Below are 20928 nucleotides of genomic sequence, written 5' to 3' on the forward strand. Positions count from 1 at the left end.
ACAAGGAAATTCTAGTTTCCTGTTCGACGTTACGTCACTTCTCCATACCCCGGAAAGTGCTAGCTAGCTAGCTAGAGACGCTAGCACCGAAAGCGTTTGGAATTTGGTGATAAGAAACAGAAGTGTACGACAGATAAGTGAAAGGAGCAGAGCCGCAATCAATCAAGGTAATACTGTACTTTTTTAAAGTACGTCACAGCCATTACGATCATGGTTTGTGTGTTGACATAAAAAATATACCTGGTTGTTGCTTATCGTTAGCTCGGGAATCGCTCTTGTTAGCTTGGTTGCTAACCTTCGCCACGCAGGATCGGTCGCTTGCTCCGATCAGCTAGTATGTTTGAGGAGGAGGAGGCGGCAGTTATTGTTTTGCTGCATATTCAGCTTGCGTTTTTTAGACATTTTATTGAAATGAATAATGTTGTTATTTTTTCCTAGTTGAGCGTTTCCTTTTCGACTATCTAGATGAATCCAGAACGTCAGGGTCAACGTAGTACTGTACACAGATTTGAACAACGGAGCTGATTAAAGTGGCAGCCTTCCAAGAGGAGCTGTGTGTGTTTACTTTTCAAGTGCAGTACTAGTTTTAGTTTGCTTTTTTTCCAAGTTTCGTCTACTGACACCTGTGAGGAATAAGCGTTTTAGAAAATGGATGGCTTGATGGAATTCCAATTATCTGATCTACTTTCGAAAATAAATGACGTAACGAAACATAGCCAGCTCATTCCAGTATGAACCATTGTAGTAGTAATGTCACTGATGCCACTTAAACTCAGTCAATGTTTGGTTATACTGTATCATTGAGTTTTAAAATAAATATTTTAAAAGTTGGACTACTTAACTACTCAACTGACATTTGCCTGTATCATCGGTCACAGTCGACAAAGGTTAGGAAGACTCTTGAAAATACAACTAGAAAAAAAAATGTTTGGTGCCGTTTTTTAAAATAATAAAATTACCTAAAATATTTATAATACAAAATAGACATGCTGGCTGTGTAAGCAAGTATGCTGTTTTTTCTTCATTATTTTAGATTAATATCTACTGTATTATAATATTTCGGGATGGATGAGTCCCAAAACCAGGTATCGTATTGGACCGATATCGGTGACTGTTGAGTACTGTTTTGAAAAAAGTAGCATCGAACTCCAGGTGACACCAAAAGTTAATTGGGCGGCCTTTACATCCCAAATAATCACATGATGAAAGCACAATGTTAAATATTAGTCTGTAATTATGTTGATGAACCCTGTTGCATGTTACAGGAACACCATGGAGGAACAAAGTGCAGACATAGAAGTGACGGTGAAAACATTAGACTCTCAGAGCAGAACCTACACTGTCGGCGCTCAGGTAAATGAGGAAGTAACTCCAAATCAGATTTTCACTTTCTAAATGGCTTGATTTGATCTTCCCTCCCTGTAGTTGACCGTAAAAGAGTTTAAGGAGCACATTGCGTCTTCTGTGGGGATTCCTATTGACAAACAGAGGCTCATCTACCAGGGCAGAGTCTTGCAGGATGAAAGGACCTTGGCAGACTACAGTGAGTAATCCACTCATACGTCACTAAACTAAGAACAATTGGAAATGACGTTGTTTAACCTTTACTGGTCTCAGCGTCTCACAATTCAAATTATTATAATGAGTCACATTAGTTTGTTTTATTACTTGGATCTGTTTTACTACTATTTTGTTTCATGTGTAAATTCAAGCAGCCATTTTGACATGGACAAATTTAAAAAATAGTTTGGTAGTTAGCCACTCAGGGTGGACGGAAGCATCTAACATGTTTCTTTAAATTGTTAGTGATCCCTACATACTTGTGTTTCTGGCTTTAAGTTGAAACTACATGTGAGTTGTCAAGTTTGTGAGTGAGTTTGCAGGCGTCAACTTTATATGATTAATTTGAAGTAACTTCCCCCCTCCCCAACGTTTCCTGTGTTTCTTAGATGTGGGCGGCAAGGTGATTCACCTAGTGGAGCGCGCGCCCCCTGCGCCCTCCCAACCCGGCTCGGGCCCGAGTGGCACCTCGGCCGACGGCGGCGGTGGCTCGTCGTCATCGCAGGACGTGCCCCACGCGCCTCCGCATGACCGCAACGCCAACAGCTACGTCATGCTGGGCACCTTCAACCTCCCCGTCAATTTCATGGACCCCCAACAAATACAGGTGCAACCAGTTGATCTTCTTAGTTCTTGTAGTTTGTTTTTTTTCCGGTTTCCAGCATTGTCATTTGTTCCCTCAAACTTGTTTAGATGTCAGTGCAGCAGATGGTGTCCGGCATGGGGGAAAATGCAAGGAATGCCAGAGTGACCACCAGCACTGGGGTAAGTAACGCACAACAAGCATCACGGCCAATCAAAATGCAATACACTCATTGCCATTATAGTTCCTAATTCATGCGCACACCTATTTAACATACCAACCTGAAGCTGGGATTAGTCTAGTCAGTGTAACCCGAGCACAACTTTGTGGACTTTTTGTTTCATCCAGCCAGTTGGTGCCTTTCTGGCGAAAGAGCAGTAAAGTCTGTTTTATAATCCACATGCGCCAATATTTTTGTCCGCCTTCTTTCTTTCAGAGCAATGGGTCGGTGAATGTGCACATTGACATGGATCAGCCGGTGCAGAGCGAACCTCGGCTGAGGTTGGTGCTCGCTGAGAACATGCTGAGGGACGTCAATGATCTCATCGATAGGATGGAGGTGAGACTAGAGAATTGTTATAATTGTAGTTTGTTTTTTTTCTTGTACATTTGGATTTTAATGATTTTTTTTCAATTCAGTTTGTTGGCTTTTGTTAATTCCTGCATTTGCGTTTGTGCCAGGGTCGGTCAGCCGATCCGTCTGTTCATGCCCAAAGGGAGACGCCATCCGCTGCCGCCCCGCCACCTCCCTCGTCCTCGTCCACCACCTCCACCCCGTCTCCCTCTGCTCAGCCCATGGACACCTCCCCTCCTCCTGTGACGCCGCCGCCACCACCGCCCTCCGCCTCCTCGGCACCACCCGAGGGACCAACACCTCAACCCGGACCCCAGTTAGTCTCTCACACACTTGTTGATCATAATCGGCTTGTTTTGTTTTATTAGAAGTTAATTTGTCATTGTCCCTCCCGCTAGCCACCCCAGCCCAACTGAGCTGGCCGAGATGTTGTCAGAACTGCGACGCGTGGAGGAGAGGCTGCAGCCCTTCATCCAGAGAGCTCACACCATCCTGGAAACAGCCACCTCCGCAGAATACAGCAACAACACAGTAGGATTTAAACACACAAACATACAAGTCACAGTTGGGTGTTTTACCTTGCTTTTCATGGAGGCAGGATTCGAACCCACAAAATTTGCACTGTGAAGCGAATGTGCTAACAAGTCAACCATCATGCTGCCCTAAATGAAAGCTTCCCCCATTAAAAATAATATGCATTTATCCATCCATCCATTTTCTTAACCGCATGCTCCTCACAAGGGTGGCGGGGAGTGCTGGAGCCTATCCCAGCTGGCTTCGGGCAGTAGGCGGGGTACAGCCTGAACTGGTCGCCAGCCAATCACAGAATGTGCATTTAAATAAAATATGTATGTTTAATCACATGCAGTATCCTCTTTTCTATTTAGAAAAGCGTAACATCAATGACCCAATTTCAAACGGCAAAAACATAATGCTAGCCGCTAGGGGTGTGCCAAAAAAATCGATTCTCACAAGAATTGCGATTCTCATTTAGTACAATTCAGAATTGATTTTAAATGTCCTAAAATCGATTTTGACTTGACCTATTTGTGTACTGTGTTCATGGTGTACCCGATTTGGCCACTTAGGGGCAGTGTGGTTCCGTGCATGCTGATACACAGTTAAGTTGTAGCCACGTTAGAAAGTAGAAGGAAAAAGTTAGGATGAAGTTATGTCAAAAGTTTTTTTTTTTTTTTTTTTTTTTTTTTTTTTTTAGTGTAGGAAGAGAATATGCCAGTGAGTAATGTTAAGTTGTTTTTCTTTATACATTCCTGAAGAGTTTTGTATGAATAGCTGTTCTTTTGAGGGATAAAAGTGCAGCGAATAGCGCGCTAATTAGCATTAGTGAGTTAGACTGGAATAGATAATGACAATTATTTGCTCATCTATAAAATGGAGCACAAATCATTGTCAAATCAAATCATTTTGAATCAAAAATCGATTCTGAATCATATCACAGACCAATAATCGGAATGGAATGGAATCAAATCGAATCCTGAGACAGTCAAGGATTACCACCCCTACTAGCCGCTCTGTCCACTAGCCAGAGGCTGAGCTGCACTTTGTTTAAAGGGTTACACTTGCTCTCTCATTATCATATATTCAGCCTCATTCCTCGTCAGACAGAAAATGCGAAAATGAGACTGCTCATGTTTTCTTTTTCTTTTTTTTTAAATCAGCAATTAAAGTGATTTTTTTTTTTTTTTTTGTCCACAGGAAAGAGAGGACGACCAGCAAACTCTGGTCCTCACATGGGAGTGTCTGCGTCTCCTGGGCAACGCCCTGGTGGCACTGAGCGACCTGCGGCTGAATCTTCTGAGCCCGGTGCCACGCCACCTTCACGTGGTACGACCCATCTCCCACTACACTGTTCCTGTCATGATGCCTGGCGCCGTGCACCACCGCATTCCCGTACAAGTAAGTTTGACAGTGGTTCCAAGTAACCAAGTACAGCTACTTTAATTAAATCGATTTTTGGGTTTTATTTTTACTCTCTACTTTCAAAAACATCTGTACTACCGTTATGTCTATGGGGATGGTAAAAACAAAAGTTGACCACATACATTTTTTTGATATTCGTCGCTGAAAGCAGCTTTGCCTTATTGGTCACTGCTAATTCAAGCCTGTGTCTTTCCCCCCAAAGATGAACCTGGGCGCCACCATGTCCGCTGCAGCAACCAACGGCACCGAGGGACAAGCCCCGCCCGCCCCGCCGGCCGGTCAGTCGGAGCAGGCAGGTCAGGGACAGACCTCTCCCCCACAGACTTCCCCCTCCAATCAGCAGGCTGGACAGGGGCAGGGCCAGGCCGGCCCCCGCGTCATCAGGATCAGCCACCAGGCAGGCCCGGTGGTTATGATGCAGATGAACACGGATGGTGTGTTGTCCCCTGCCTGCCACTGATTGAATGTTTGGTACACGTCACGGCTGCCAGTGTGGCGTTTCAGTGGTTAAATGTGTTTTTTCCCACACTCCCTCCCTTCAGGATCAACTTAGTGGTCATAACAGTGTTTGTATTTTTTAATTTTTATTTTCTTTAGACAAAAATCTGTCTGTTTTGTGATATTTCTGCATGTGTGTATGTAGGCACAGGCCCGAACCCGACTGCTGGTCAACAGATGCCAGGACAGCCAGGTAAAAAGATATTTCCCCAGCACAAGCACTCTTTTCACACTGGCTAGTCGAAGCCAGCTTTTGCCCAGTTTGCTGTGTTTAAGCTACCAACATGAGATGAGGGGCAATGAAATCGTCTCCTTAAAGTGAAAGTCAACCTTAAACATTTCGTGACTATAATATATGTGACCTCACTAGTCTAAACATGATGTTCTGATTAATATTACATTTTTGGCATATGAGTTATGAAGCAAAATCCAACTGTTTTTATCCATCTCGGGGGGTTGCGGGGTTGCCATTTTGTCACTTTCTGTCGACTTAAGATGACATCACAGTTGCCCAGGGCTCAAGCAACGGCCAATCAGAGCTCACCTTTTTTTCTGAAGCACTATAATTGGTTGTAACCTGAAAACCTGAACAACATTGATGTAATCTTCAGTTGACGGCAAGTGGCAATATGGCCGCTCCTTGAGATGGATAAAAACGACTGGATTTTGCTGCTTAACTCATATTCCACAAATATAATATTAACCTGAATACCATATTTAGACTAGTGAGGCTGCATAGAACACATTGTCAAAAACATTTTTTGGGGGGTTGACATCCCCTTTTTAACTCATTTGCTCTCAAAAATGTATAAATACGTTCTGTTTTAAAAGGCTTATTTATACATTTTTTTTAATTATTTTTTTTATGCTAGAGCATACAGAAGGCTTGGACGCAGCCTCTCTCTTTCAGAGAACGGTTGAAGCAATGGTAGTTATTACAAAAACGGCCAGTAGGTGGCAGCAGAGTATAAGAGATCAACCAGGGCCACATTCAAATAAGCTGATTTCCCCACAATTCTAAACATCCATCCATCCATTTTCGAACCCGAGTCCTCAGAACTGGGAGGCGGATGTGCTAACCACTCGTTCACCGTGCCGCCACAATTCTAAACAGATTTGTGAATAATGATCAAACTTAGCTGTCTTCTAAATATTTGCTGCAAAACGGAAACAAACAACTTTTTGTTCCCTGATGAAACAAGAGACTCTAATCTTTCTTTTGGTAGGTTCCATGTTTTTATAGCAATAGAACACAATATTCTGTGAGCCTTGAAAAAGATCAGTCAAAATCCACTAAAACAGCTGGGAGCGAAGGGGGTTGCTTCAGTGAAATCAGTTAATTGAGCCATTTTTAAAATGAGTGTTAATGACTGGTCACTCTGATTTTGCTTCCCCTTTAGGCGGTCTTCCACCAGACTTCATGCGTAATCTCATGCAACAGATCACTCAGTACGCCACGGCCGTGGCGGCCAGCGCCGCCACCGCCGCCGCCACGGGCCAACCGGTCCCGCCGCAGCCCACCCCGCCCGGCTACAGCTCTACGGCCAACTCCTCGGCCACGACCACGGGTCCCAACACCCCGACCACCACGCCCACTGCACCGCCGCCGCCCCCTCACGCCGGCCCCCAGCCCCAGGCGAGAGTGGTGTTCACCCGGCCCCCCTTCGCTCCCAACATCCTTATGCCGGCGTTGGGCACCCGAGGGACTACCATAAACGTTAGGGCGGCCATGCCAGGCCAGCAACCTGGGCAGGTGGGAAGTTTTTTTTTTTTTTCTTTTGGTTTTTACTTGCAATTGTATGGAAGAGGGTTAGGAAGAAGAGAGAAAAATGAAGTTTGTCAGGATTCTCACTTTATTCCCAGAATTTTCACTTTAAAGTCAGAATTCTCACTTTAAAGTGAGAATACTGTAATAGTAGCACTAATAAAGTCAGAATTCTGGCTTTAAAGTCAGAATTCTGGCTTTAAGGTTAAAATTCTGACTTTAATGTCAAAATTCTGAGAATAAAGTCAGAATTCTAAGTGAGAATTCTGAGAATAAAGTCAGAATTCTAAGTGAGAATTCTGAGAATAAAGTCAGAATTCTGGCTTTAAAGTCAGAATTCTGAGATTGAAGTGACAATTCAGAGAATACATGGAGAATCCTGCCAAGCTTTTTTTTTTTTCCCTCTCTTCACTTGCCCTTATCCTCTTCTGTACATTTTCACTAATATTTAATCTAATAATTTAATTGTCTTGTTGACAGGTTTTCAACGCTGCTGCTGTCAACCAGATGATTAGTGCGGTGGTTGGTCAGATTCTGATGCCTGGACAAATGGGCACGTATATGCATTTGATTAATTCATGGGAAAATCTTAAGAGGGGACAAAAAAAATTTTTGCCAAAAAAACAAAACAAAAATAGTTCACAGGCTTCTTAATGACATATTTTGGACACGCCAGTTCATCTCCACTTTAAATGAAAGATGGCTGTCATCCATATTCATTTCCATCTTTTCACAGCTGGTCAGACGGCTAACCCCGCCTCTTCCTCGTCCACCTCCACATCCTCCTCCACATCCTCGTCCGTCTCCTCCCAAACGTCCTCCACTTCCTCGTCTTCCTCCTTCTCCGCCTCGAGCGGCGAGACCAACGCCGCCAGCCCACCGAATCAGCCCGAGGGCAGCGGTGGCGAGCAGGCCCAGCCACCCGAGATGCCGGACCTCGGCCAAATGTTCGGCTCGCTGCTCGGCGCCACCGGCCAGGCGGGGGCGCCCTCCATCACGGTCACCACCTCCAGCATTCCCAACATCATGCGGGGAGTGGCTGACTTGATGCAGCAGGTAGGTGGCAGTGTGGCACTCACTTTTACTTGAGTATTGGAATTGGATCAGGACTTCTTTTAACTAATTTGTTCCCAAAAAACATATAAATACGTTCTATTTTGAATGTATTAAGTGTCCCAAAGATGTATTTATACGTTTTCTCATGGTTTTTTTTTATGCTAGAGCATACAGAATGCTTTGAAGCACTCTCTCAACTGCAGAAAATGGGTGAAAAAAATGGTAGTAATTACAAACAAGGCCAGCGGGTGGCAGCGGTGTATAAGAGATCAACCAGGGCCAGAATGAAAACAAGCTGTTTCCCCATAATTTGAAGCAGATTTGTGAATAATGATGAAACTTAGCTATATTCTAATGCTAACTGCTGCAAAATGGAAACAGAATTTTTTTTATTTTTATTTTTTTTTTTGATGAAAGAAGGGTCTAATCTTTCTTTTGGTTGGTTCCATGTTTTTTGTAGCAAAACACAATATTCTGTGGGCCTTGCAAAATAAGTCAAAATCCAGTAAAACAGCCTGGAGCAAAGGGGGTTGCTTCAGTGATCATGGCCGGGAGAGAATGAGTTAATCAAGTCCTATTCATTTGTATTTATTTATTTATTCATTTATTTATTTATTTTTACGCAGTTATCTGTACTTTTACCTAAGTCTGAGTACTTTTTCCGCCTGTTATGCGACTGGCTTTCTTCTCTTCTTGGTGCCCATGTCCACTCTCCTTTCCACTCCACGCAGCCCATCTTCTCCCAACCACCGCCGCCTCCTCCACCCCCCACTGACACCACCGGCGCGCCCAATGCAGGCTCCAATCCCACATCCAACCCCGCGGCGGCACCCGACGCCGTCAACCCGGAGCCGTTTATCGGCATCGTCCGCGGCGTCCTGACCAGCATGATGGGCTCGCTGGGCCAGACGCAGAATGACACGGAGAGCATTGCGCAGTTCATGCAGAGGCTCTCGCAAAGCACCAACATCTTCATCAGCCCGGAGGAACCATCTGGTAGGTGACACAATGAAGTATGTTGTCGCCATACACGCTTTTTTCCCCTCACTATTTTAAAGGAAGGCTCCTTTAATTTTACATGTATGGCTTGATCGGCAGTAAATAGTTAGTTTAGCTACGAAAAATGCGTAAGAGCTGAAGAATACACCCTTATATTGATTTATTTAACTTTTCTTCAACATAGAAGTACTTCCGTGTTGGAACGCCCTCGAGTGGTGACGTAACAAGTGTGTATACTCGCTTGGCGAACAGTAGTTCACGCAGACATAACAACGAGGAGGACACAAACTGTCACTTATGCCTTTGTGTATTGCAAAATTTTGCAAGGCGTCGGCAAGGAAAAACCCGCGAGACCCCCCTAAAAAAAAAAAAAAACTTGAGTAGACAATGGTTTGTTTGCTAAGTGCTGTCAACCTCCCGAAGGACAAGCAGGCGTGCGCGCAGCGAACATTTCAGGCATGAGGACTTCGAATATATGTTACAATTTGAGATGGGGTACGCCACACGCCTAATACTAAAGCCCAACGCAGTACCGAGTATCTTTAAAGAACCAGACGTGGGAAATAATCAAGCCGATGGAGGATCTCTGGCGGCTACTTCCGCAACTGCTAGCAACACGGAGCCTTCACTCTCACAACAGCCGGCACAAATCGAGGTCTCCCTACGGCCACTGCAAGATCTCGGAGAAGCGAAGCAAATTTAAAGCGAAAGGTAGGCATGTTTAGGGGGTGGGGGGGGCATTCGTTATTATACTGCACGGACTGTTTTATTTCATAATTCATTTGAGTGTGAACATCGTCAAGTACGGGGACGAGGACGTTATGTTTTATTAGCTCGTAAGTTGTTTATACTAAACAAACTGACCATGTTCATAATCTTATTTTAACAAAAAAATTATAGAATGTGGATTAGTGTCATTATCATGTGTCATGTGCGACGTACTACATTTGTGTTCTGTCCCGCTGTTCTTCCTGTGGTGCCTTCCACTTTCATTTGCATTTCGTTCGGATCCAAACCATTGATAACCAGCCTAGGTAACGGCGTCTCGCATTTCCTTACTTCATTCTGTCTATAAATAAACACGGTTAATACACAACCTTCTTGCAACCTTTCGTTTACATCATCGGGACGCTACGCAAAAAAAGAAAAGAAAAAAAACAGCTAGGGGAGGTTGGGCGCTGTAACGATGATACATTTAATTTTACTATTTTTTCTTTTTCCTGAAATAGTTCGTCAGTTCCACACGTTTTGCATTGCTCGTGCTGTGTGTCACGTTACCTGTTGGATATTGGCAGTTGAGATTGTCCGCAAGGAACCGATCCTCGAGTTCTTTCATTTCCAGACAGCACACATTCATTAGCGGATTGTCCATTCCTGTGCAGCTCCCGCACCACCATTCACCCCCCGCCTGATTCACTCGTTCGTTAAAGTTTATTTTGTGCCCGAAAAGACCATCTGGCGCCACAACTTTCACATCCAAGGCAGACTTTCCTTCGGTAGGGTTATTTTGTCGTGTTGGATCGAAGCGATAAGGTTTAATCCTTCCGGGTTTGACGCTAGATGCACGGCTGCGTTGCATAGTGCTTCCATAGTGTAGCGTTTACACACTAGTGACGTAAACATCCGGGTTATTTAGTCACGTGTAACAAACATGCCGGCGTTCGATTCATTTTAACATCGGTTTAAAAGTTATTAAATGTACATAAAAAAATAATCACGTCACCAAATTAATTATTGAAAAAGTAGCAACTTTTTGCTGCTAAAAATGGATCAATAAGTAAAGTGTTCCTTTAAGTATTTTCAGAGAGTCTGGAAGGCAGGTCTCTAGCATTCAAAATACATAGAATAAATAATTACAGGACACATATACAGTGTTCCATCGCTATAACGTGGTTCACTTTTCGCGGCCTCGCTATTTCACATTTTTTTTTGTACAATTTTGCATGCATTTTTTTCACAGTACCTATTTTCTAAAATTTATGAAGGTTTGAACATTAAAAATGTTTAAACGAGATAAATGTGAGAAGTGTATATACTGTGTGGTGAGAGATTTTAGAGCTGTAAAACATTTATAATAAACATTAAGCAAACTACTTCGCGGATTTCATTTATTGCGGGTATTTTTTGGAACCTAACGCAAGCCGTAAACGAGGGAACACTACAGTAGATTTTATTTATTGATGTAGAAATTGTAATTGATAATTTACAGCAAAGAATAATTTAAAATGAAATGTATTATTTTTAATTTATAATAAAACATGCACATTTCAGCATTCGTCATTTATTTGAATTAGTGGTGTCCAAATCAACAAGTTAATACGGAGTAAAAAAAAAAGTACTGTTCCTGTCACCAGCATCCAACATGAAACGCTATTGCCCCCTAGTGGCAGGAAAATTGCCTCAACATGAAATTGATGACTTAATGTTTTACACATTTGAGTTTGTATAATACATGATATCTTTTTAACTTCAAAAAACCGCATTACTATAAAATTACTCTATCAATGAACTAAAAGTACAAGTATAATAGCACTAGGTACACATATTTGTCCACTTTTATTATTTAACAGGAGTATTAAAAACTTAAAAAATATTTCGTTGAAAATTTAGAACAGAAATCAAATAATCACCAGTTAACTGGAAATCATGTGATTAATTACGATTAAAAATGTAAATCCCCTGACAGCTTAATTTGGATCATGATTGGATTTATTTCACTATTAAAATAAATCACGTTCAAAACTCATTCTTATATATATTTTTCTTTTAGATTTTAAATCACCTTGCCAATGTTTCCCATCCCTTGTGTAGATCCATTTAACATCCTTTTGTAAACAACTGAAGGAGCACAATCCCTTCATCCTGTCTCTGTTGCGTTCAGGGTTCTTCGGAGAGCTGCTGATGCTGGTTTGCCAGACGTTCACCATGTCGGACTTGGTCATGCTGCTGCACGGCCATCACCAGCCGCTGGACCGCATCCAAACCCAGCTGGCCCAGTTCTTCCGCCAGAACTACCTCAACGGCCGAGAGCCCACCGATGAAAACATCGCCGTCAGTACCGCTTGTTCTCATCTCAAAGTAGCTCATTTCCACATATTTTAATATAACAGTTATGCACATAGAACAGTACCGAATAAGGGGAAATTACTTAACAAATAAACCAGCAATATAAGCCCAAAAAAACAGAGGCTGAACGTCCTTTTTTCCTTCACAGGCCGTTGCTGACACCATTGTGCAAGAACTGGAGGAAGACATCACCGAGAGCTTTGTGAGGTTTTTTTGTTTGTTTTTGCACCACTGTCCTTGTCGTGTATTATTGTCGTCACGAGTTTGTTTTTTGTTTTTGTTTTTTGCCGCACACAGAGGGAATCCTCTGTCACCGTGCTCGAGGGCGTGGATGTTACCCAGACCAACATGTCATTCTTTAGACAGCAGCTGACACAGATTGCCACACACATCCTTCGCTGCACAGGTGTACTTCATTTGGGTGGTTATTATTAGCTTTTAGCTATTGTTTATTGAACTCTAATGGCAGCTACCGCATGCTCATGTCTGTGGTAGATGAGTAAAAAGTAGACAAATGTGTGACGTGCAAAATTCAGCTTTGTATGGCGGCGCACGTTGGTTGATGAATTAAATGTTTGTTTGTTTTTAACTTAATTTGTATCTCTGTCTCCCAGATGATTCTTTCGGGCTTCGTCTGCTTCAGTTGTGCAACCAGGCTCTGTTTGAGTGCCTTGCACTCAACCTGCACTGCCTGAGAGGAGACCAACGCGCGCTGACCGCCGTCATCAACCACCGCATCGTACGCCACTTCTTCCATATTTTCCACTTTATATATTTGTGGTGCATAACTTGCGTTGTGTTTACATCTAGCGGAGGATGTCGGGCGACGTCAGCCCTAGCTTGCTCAACTGGATGACCAGCATGATGACCATGAGGCTGCAGTTCATCCTCGAGCACCTTCCCGTCAACATTGACCAGATCCAGAATTATATTGTTTACACGCCGGTAAATGCCAACGCTGCTTCAGAGATAGCTTGGCTTATTTCCTGTGTTTAGGGGCTATGCTATGGCATAGCCTCTTGCACACGCCATGTTAATTCCTTCACTGCCCACTCGACTAATCAGTACAACTCATTAATTAAGAAAGCAAATAATCGATATTAAGGACCCTAGATGCTGCCTCAACCATTTGGTAGACTGATTTATTTTCATATAGAGGATTTACCCCAGTGCTTTATAGGTATGGAGGACCAAAACTGCCAAAATAAAAAATAAGTAAATGAATAAATGAATAATAGTGAAAATAATAATGCATGTAAAAAAATATAATGAAAAAAATAAATGGAAATAAAAACAACTATATATAAAATTATATTTACATGCTTCTTTTTGTATTTATGTCCAAATTTATTTTTAAATGTATTTTTATGTTATTGTATTATTTATTATATTTTAATTTTTTGAATCATTTATTTTTCTTTTTACTTTTATTTATTTATATATGGATATATTTATAGATATTTTGTTGTTTTTATTTCCATTAATATTTATTTTTTGTATTTATTTATATATGGATATTTTGATGTTTTTATTTCCATTTATATTTTTGTATTTAATTTTTTCAATTATATTTTTATATGCATTTTTATTTGTAGTTTTAATCATTTATTTATTTTTAATTTTGTCAGTTTTGGTCCTCCATATATAGATAGCTATAAATGGTTGGACTGCAGTTAACAAATATAAACCTCCACAGCAGTGAATTAGTTAAACTATAGAAAGCAACCACATTTTTTGGGTGTGCATTATTTGTGTATAAATTTAAGTAATCCACAGTTCACATGTGGGATGTTGACGAAGCTCTTCCTCTTATATCCTGTTACGTTGGCCATCTTAACTGCTTATAAATAATATATATAGCATTTTTCTTTTCGCAGAGGGATCAGTTGGCCACAACTGACACGCAGGATCCAGAACAGACACAAAGTGCTACGGTAAACCATCTGTCTCCTCCTTTCTATTTCATTACTTGCGTGTGAAAATTAAACCGATGCTTGACTTTGCTCCCCTTTTATTTCCCCGTCTCTCCAAAGATGAGTGACACCCTCTCGCCGGCCGCCGCCACCACAGCAGAGGAGGCCATGTCGTCATCACGGGAGACCAGAGCGCCGCCCCCCGACCTGGGCGCCGCGGGCGGGGCCGCGCCGTTGGGCGGCGACAAGGCAGCAGCAGGGGCCGAGGGCACCAGCGAGGTCTCGGCCGGAGAGTCGGAAGCCTGGGCAGCCACCGTTCCTCCTGTGAGAACTTCTTCTTTCGTTGGAACCCGGGGATTAATTGGTCGTTATTAAGGGTTTTGTTGATTAACAGTAACTTTTGTCAATCAAGCGTTCAAATGGACATTGCTTTATCCCAACGGTGGGCAAACTTTTGTGCTCAAGGCTGCAATAATAGGTGAGCTCAATATGTCAGAAATTACAGTAATTTTTGTTCTAAAACTAAACCGTATGAGCTCCGAAGTAATATTTTCCATAGGAATTAATCCAATTAATCATTTCCAGAGACACACAAAAATAATTTTATTGAAGCTATTGTGTATCATACAAAAAAAGAGGAATGAAATAAATACGATTGCTAAAATTGATAAACAATAAACATCACTTTCATCTTTATTGAAAATAATATCAACAATATCAACATTTAAGACAATGCTACGCCATGGCACCCATGAACATGTCATAGTCTGTTAGCGGTTTGTTAGTTAAAGAAAATTTTTAAAAGTTGTCAGAAATTGAATCTAACAAAAACTAAGGCATAAATTAGCCCAAACTGCCAATATAAAATTAAATAAATAATTAATAATGAAAATAAAAATGCATATGAAAAAATATAATAAAAAAATAAATAAAAAAAATAAATATAAATTGGAATAAAAACAATAATATACTGCATATATCCATAAATATATAATTCTATTTACATATTTTTTTTTTATTTATTTCACATTTATTTTTACATTTATTTGTTTGAATCTCGTTTTTTATTTTTACTTTTACTTTTGACTTTTATTTATTCATATATGATGTATTTATGGATATTTTGTTGTTTCTATTTCCATTTAGTATTTTTTGTATTCAATTTTTGAATTATATTTTTATGTTTTTATTTGTACTTTTATTCATTTATTTACTCATTTAGAAAAAAAAAAAAAAAAAACATGTCAAAAATAGAATCAAAAACTGAGGGTCCACTGTATAAAAGTGTTGCTTTGGCGCAACTTGTGGAATCTTGGTGCCAAGGAACTACTTATTGAAAGGAGGAGCTTCTTACAAGTAGTGTTTTGCCGTCATTTTGTGCCATCAATTAGCAATTCTAAACACACGTTAGCGTTGGAAAATGGATGGATCGTCGACTGTTCCTTGTTAAATGAAGATCCCGACTACAAGATGCATTGATAACCTTGGTAGATGATGATTTTGGTTTTGAATTGTTTTTGCAGGAGTGGGTGCCCATCATCCGTTGTGATATGATGACACAGAGGAAGATGAAGGCGCAGCCGCCGCTATCCGATGCCTACTTGCACGGCATGCCGGCCAAACGTAGGAAGGTGAGCGATGGATTATAATGGTTTTGGAAAGGTCATATTTTTTTTAGTTCATTTTGAGTTTTTTTTATTTTATTTTTATTTAGTTTTTATTAGTTTTTTGTCTTTTTTTTTTAATTAGTTTTAGACTGTTTTATTTGTTCTTTTTTGTGTATAGTTTTACATTTTTTGTATATTTTATGTGTGCAAAAAAACGTAGCGAGTGATGCTTTTTCGTCAGGCTTCGTTCAATTTTGCAAAACGCTGCAAAGACACTTGTCAGACACTCTCAAAACCTCTTTATACCCTCTATTCTCCAGTGTTTTTACTGTCTTAGCAACGTTTTGCAACACTGAAGGAAGCCTGCCGAAAAAACAACACTTGTGTGCGAGTATTCCTGCGCCACTCAGTGAGATACGGGCTTTAATGAAAATGTTTCTTTCTATTTAGCGTTTCTTATTTTGTTAGTTTTCGTTAATTTAATACCAAGGTTGTAATTTATGCACTCTTAATTAAACTCCTTCCTCACTGTAGTTGTGTGTTTTTTTCCCCTTCTCAGACGGGACTGGGCAGCGGGAGCCTGGTGTCGTTGTCGGATGCTGTGAGCCAGGCGGCCAGGACAGCCGGCGTGAAACCCATCACATCCGGCGAGCGTCTGCAGGATGAGCTGGACGCGCCCGAATTGCGGGAAGCTTATTCAGAGCAGGTGAATGCTGCACCACTCCCTACAATTTAGCTTAAAAGTCCTGAAATAGCCGCTTAGTTGTCACTCCCAGTTTGAACACCAAAATGTTCATGTTTGCTAGCTTGAAATCACTGTAAAGTGAAAATAGCAGTGCCTTAAAAAATATATTTTTTAAAATTATGTCTGCCTAATAATGCACTATGATATGGTACCTCAATGTTTGTTGTATTAAGAAACTAAATCTAAGGTTCATGATATAAAAATCCATCTCATAACCTTTTGTCTTTGTATTTCCACACAGGTGAAAACAGACATTAAAAAGCGAGTGCGGGATGACGCCGACTTCAGCGCTCAGCAGTTCCCGGACACGAACAGAGCTTTCCTGTCAGACTCGTAGTACGCTTGCCGTCGTCATCGCCGACCCAACCTTACCACCCCGTATGCCCCTCCTTCCTTGTTACACTTCTTCTTTTTCAGTCAGTCCAGTGCTAACGACAGGATGCTAATAGTGCCTATTTATTATTGTTCTGCGTGTCCTTTGCTCCCAACTGTTCTCAATGTTCTGATTTGATCCGACTGAGACCGATTTAGTTGTTTTTGTGTGACCCGGCTCCATTTTTTTTGTTTATTTGTTTTTGAGCCATTTTTTAACGTGAGCTGTCGCCCCCTCGGCCGTCTTTCGAGATATTAACAAAAAAAATAAATTACTTTGCTTGTGTCAAATGCATTGCATTTGTCCACCAGGAGGCGCAAAACAAGTCCAGTTCTGCGCTCTCCAGTGCTTGTGTGTTAACTTTCATGGGGCGAACATCATGTTTTTCGTTCATGAATGTACAGTAACGCTTAATAAAACAACCTTGGTTTATGAAACATTGTATTGATTAACACACTATTGATTTAAAGCATACACCTTTCAAATAATGCATTTTAACATGTTTAATTTGCACTCAATGGTGCACACCAAAATGGGTTTTGTTAGATCAGTAAGGCACCCTTGTAAAGAAAAACTAAACTTTGTTTGGGGGTTAAAAGTAAGTTATTTTAGAGCTAAAAAGTCAGTAATGTCATGTATTTTCCGGATTTATGTGACAGTATTACAAGAAAAAAAATAATTTTAAGTCATTAAAATAAAAAAAAATAAAAAATAAAAAAAAGTTGCATTTTTTTTTATTTTATTTTTTTAGCTTGCATTTGCCACTTATGCTTTAATGATCCAAATATTCTCTCCCTTATCAAGTAGGAGTTCCACATTTGCTGGTTTTATTGCGCAAATGACGTGTGAAAGTACAAAACAGGTCAAACCACCTGCTCAACTTCCTGCTTGTCATCCTGTTGAGTCAGGTGAGCTCATCCTCTTTCCTCACCCAGCCGACGCCGAGACTGGTTGGATCAACAGATGACGGAGTCACACCCACGTCGTCTTTGACACTTAAAACATGCAGTGTGACACTCCCATTGTTTCATAGGGTGTGAAGTCGAGGTAAGACGGTTAAATCCAAATAACTTTGCTTCACATCTCAACATTTGAACTTAATCTCATCCCGAGTGACACCCACACGTAAATACTGGGTGTTCCAAAATGGTTGACTCCATTCTAAATGCCCATATGTCGTAAACTACTTGATGGATCTTAATGAAACTAATTACACTATGTTGGTCATAAATTTTATTGGTTAAATTTACAAAGAAAAGAAAATTTGTGAAGGCGGCACGCTGCACTGTCGTCGGTGACAGTCTGAGCATACTCTTAACACGCAAAGTGCCTTTTCTTTTGACGTGAACGGCATTTCTTAACCTGAAAAGATAGAAATGCCAAACATTACACGCAAAAACTTGAAACGGTTCTACAAAAGCTGTGAAAATTTGAGGTCATTCCAACGAAAATTGTCAAAATTATTGGCCTACGAAATGGGGTCAAAACATTTTGAAACACCCTCTATGTAAACACATTGAAAGACTCCTCATGTGAGACAATCATTTATTGCTGAACACTCCATTGGAATGACATGTAGAAATAATATAATTTCAAGATTCAAACATACACAGTCCAGTGTTTTAATCCATAACATATGATCAATATGAGGTTCACATGCTAAGCAGCTTTTTGTGGTGGTTATGAGCATTGATACCAACGTGAAAATATTTAAATGCTTTCACATCAGATTAACATTTAATAGCCATTTTAGTATAAGCACATTTCAAATGCAATTTGACATTCTTAGCTTAGAAAAGATAACTGAATATTATTTTACATGATACCATCAATATGGCAAAAAAAAAAAAAAAACGTAACTAAATACAATAAGCTTCAGGGTTTTTTTTTTTTCGTTTTTTTTTGCATTCAAGCCTACATGTTAAACTAGTCTATGCTGCCATTTGTGGTTTTTAGCATACAAACTCAATACAAAGGCAAGAACATTGATTAGAGCAGTGCAATGTATTGTTTATTCCTTAAATTTTTTTTTATAGAAAGGCGCTGGGATTTGATAGGGGGTCTTTCATGTTTCTGTAGCGACGGGCTAGCCAAACGCCAAGCATCTGTCATGGAAAGAGAACATTGTCAATAAAGTAGCATATTATAAAAAAATAAAGTTAAGATGTGTTATAACTTTGGAATTTGAGTAGTAGTAACTTAACAGCTCAAGTCTTCAGAGTTGGTATCATTAGCACACTAAACGTATGTATATAAAAATGGTATTCAAATTGATCATTTTTTAAGTTTTACTCTCAACTAATTTCAGAAATCTTCAATTCCAAGGGAAAAATAGGCCTATAAAGTCATAAAAAGGGTTTGTGTTTTTTTTGCTGTACACTAATGAGTAAATAAGAAGGGGTGGGGACAGTAAACATCAGTCATTGACCTCTGTGAAGCTGAAGAATAGTCCAATACCGCCCACAAAGTGCAGAACTTCCCCAGCGTACTTCTCGATGATGTCGGAGCATGTGGCGCATGACAATGGCGGCTGCTGGTTAAAACAGCTCTAAAAAAACAACAACCATATTATAAAAACCGAAGACAAATGCAGTGGACCCAAATGGTCCAGAGTTTCTGTGATACAAATCCATTTATAGCTTAAACAAATAGACGTTGAATTTACTATAATACTTATGAGCTTAATTGAATTTAACTACAGTGATCCTAATAAAAGTTAAACACTTTGTAAATAGTTAAAAAAAAAAAATTGGGCATCAGTTGACAATCCTTCCCAGTGGTCCGGCTGGGTTTTCTTACGGCGGCGCAGGATCTGTTGTAGTCCACATGGGAGAAGCCGCAACAGTTCAGCGTCTTCTCCACGTCCGTCCGCGTTGACTCGGACTTGTTCCAGCCTACCTCCAAGAGGTGATTCTGTGAGAACATCAAGAAGTCGGTCAAGTTCATCAGAATGTGGAGCGAGGGGGTGTGGGGACCTTACCCGCTGGTCTTCATTGAGGGCCAGACAGGCACATGACACAGACAGCTGCACCACGAACACCAGCGACAGGACGATCATGTACTGCCATGTTCAGGAAACGTCACTTTTGAGAGTACCTGTCTTGTGTTTAAATCCAAATTATGAGTACTTTTGCCAGCTATGCCGCAAAGCACGAAAGGATACGAAGAAGAGCAACACTTGGTGATGCCGCAGGGCGCCGCATAGTCCCACGAAGGCCACCAGGAGTAGGAAGATGCCCACACAGATCACCCCCGCCACCACCTGGATGCTGGACACCAGACCGAACCATTTGCCCCACGCTGCCACGCCAACCAGCAGCAGGCTCACCAGCTGAGGTACCAAACACATCATGTTAGAAGAATATACTAGTGATGTATTGTCTGTCAACATGTTTCACAGTTTGTGTTCAACCTGTTATACTATAGTGCTGCAACATACTGTAAATATATTTTTTAATGTTAAGATGGATTAAAAGTCCATGAAGTTCCCCCACCCTCCACAAAAAAAGCACAATTATTTCTGTTTTATTTTTATTTGGACAGTAAGTAACTCTTCCCTGCACACCAACTACACTTGCAAGTCAGAGCCTAAAATAATAACTAATAACTATCTGCCGAATGATATGTCTCGAAAAACGACACCGCTGTATTCCTAAACAGGACAATTCTGTTCAAGTGAATATGTTTGAAATATATCTATATATAAATGTAAGTTTTATAACGTTATTAGGAAAATGTAATTTTTTTTATGGGACATTTAGTGTAAACCATTCTTAAAACTAACTGTCACAATGTTTGACAATCCATACAAAAAGTTAAATGAGTAAAGTTAGTCACCTCAGTTACCTTCAAATAAAACAGCAAATACGATACTTATGTAGATGGGGCTATTCTGAACTTTTAACGTAACGCGACGACAAGTGAAGAAGTACAAAAATGAAACATCAACTGATCTCATTCATGACACATTGAAAAAGGTTAAGTGCAGTACTTACCACGTAAAGTACATTGAGTGCGCAAAGGGAGTTTTTAGTGCAAACAAATCCTCCGCAAACCATTTCTGCCACTCAATAGTTTCAGGCCAACTCTCCACCTGGGAACCCGATTTTGTTTTTTATTAATTCCTGTAATCGTGTTCAGGTGTTTGCCACGTGATGTATACACACTTCCTTGTTGACGTAAGCGCTGACTACTTTTTCAATTGTTTTATTTGTATTTATTTTTTTAATAAATGCAACTCTTGCCACA

At 40.6% G+C, this 20928-nt stretch overlaps 2 protein-coding genes across 4 annotated transcripts; one reads left to right on the forward strand and one right to left on the reverse strand.

Annotated features, from left to right (window-relative positions):
• The first annotated feature begins 2 nt into the window (after positions 1–2).
• On the forward strand, positions 3–17117 carry bag6 (BCL2 associated athanogene 6). 3 transcript variants are annotated; one of them, XM_077526111.1, is made up of 25 exons: positions 3–167; positions 1266–1353; positions 1426–1543; positions 1950–2167; positions 2254–2325; positions 2580–2702; positions 2825–3033; positions 3116–3248; positions 4434–4634; positions 4861–5092; positions 5302–5349; positions 6557–6909; positions 7402–7474; positions 7658–7977; positions 8709–8973; positions 11858–12027; positions 12191–12244; positions 12340–12448; positions 12657–12781; positions 12853–12987; positions 13920–13976; positions 14076–14279; positions 15479–15586; positions 16122–16268; positions 16549–17117. In XM_077526111.1, exons 2-25 carry the CDS (start codon positions 1273–1275, stop codon positions 16642–16644), a joined length of 3651 nt encoding a protein of 1216 aa, XP_077382237.1. In that variant the 5' UTR covers positions 3–167; positions 1266–1272; the 3' UTR covers positions 16645–17117. The 3 variants fall into 3 exon arrangements, with proteins under 3 accessions (XP_077382237.1, XP_077382239.1, XP_077382238.1); XM_077526113.1 differs by having other exon boundaries at positions 4861–4954; XM_077526112.1 differs by lacking the exon at positions 3–167 and adding an exon at positions 323–553.
• A 1094-nt stretch (positions 17118–18211) lies between these two features.
• LOC144022074 (tetraspanin-13-like) lies at positions 18212–20838 on the reverse strand. The gene is made up of 6 exons (XM_077526541.1): positions 20676–20838; positions 19844–20011; positions 19661–19741; positions 19480–19593; positions 19109–19228; positions 18212–18785 (listed from the first exon to the last, which is right to left on the reverse strand). Exons 1-6 carry the CDS (start codon positions 20736–20738, stop codon positions 18711–18713), a joined length of 621 nt encoding a protein of 206 aa, XP_077382667.1. The 5' UTR covers positions 20739–20838; the 3' UTR covers positions 18212–18710.
• Positions 20839–20928: the final 90 nt, after the last annotated feature.

This window comes from Festucalex cinctus, chromosome 7 (assembly GCF_051991245.1).
Source record: "Festucalex cinctus isolate MCC-2025b chromosome 7, RoL_Fcin_1.0, whole genome shotgun sequence".
NCBI lineage: Eukaryota > Metazoa > Chordata > Actinopteri > Syngnathiformes > Syngnathidae > Festucalex > Festucalex cinctus.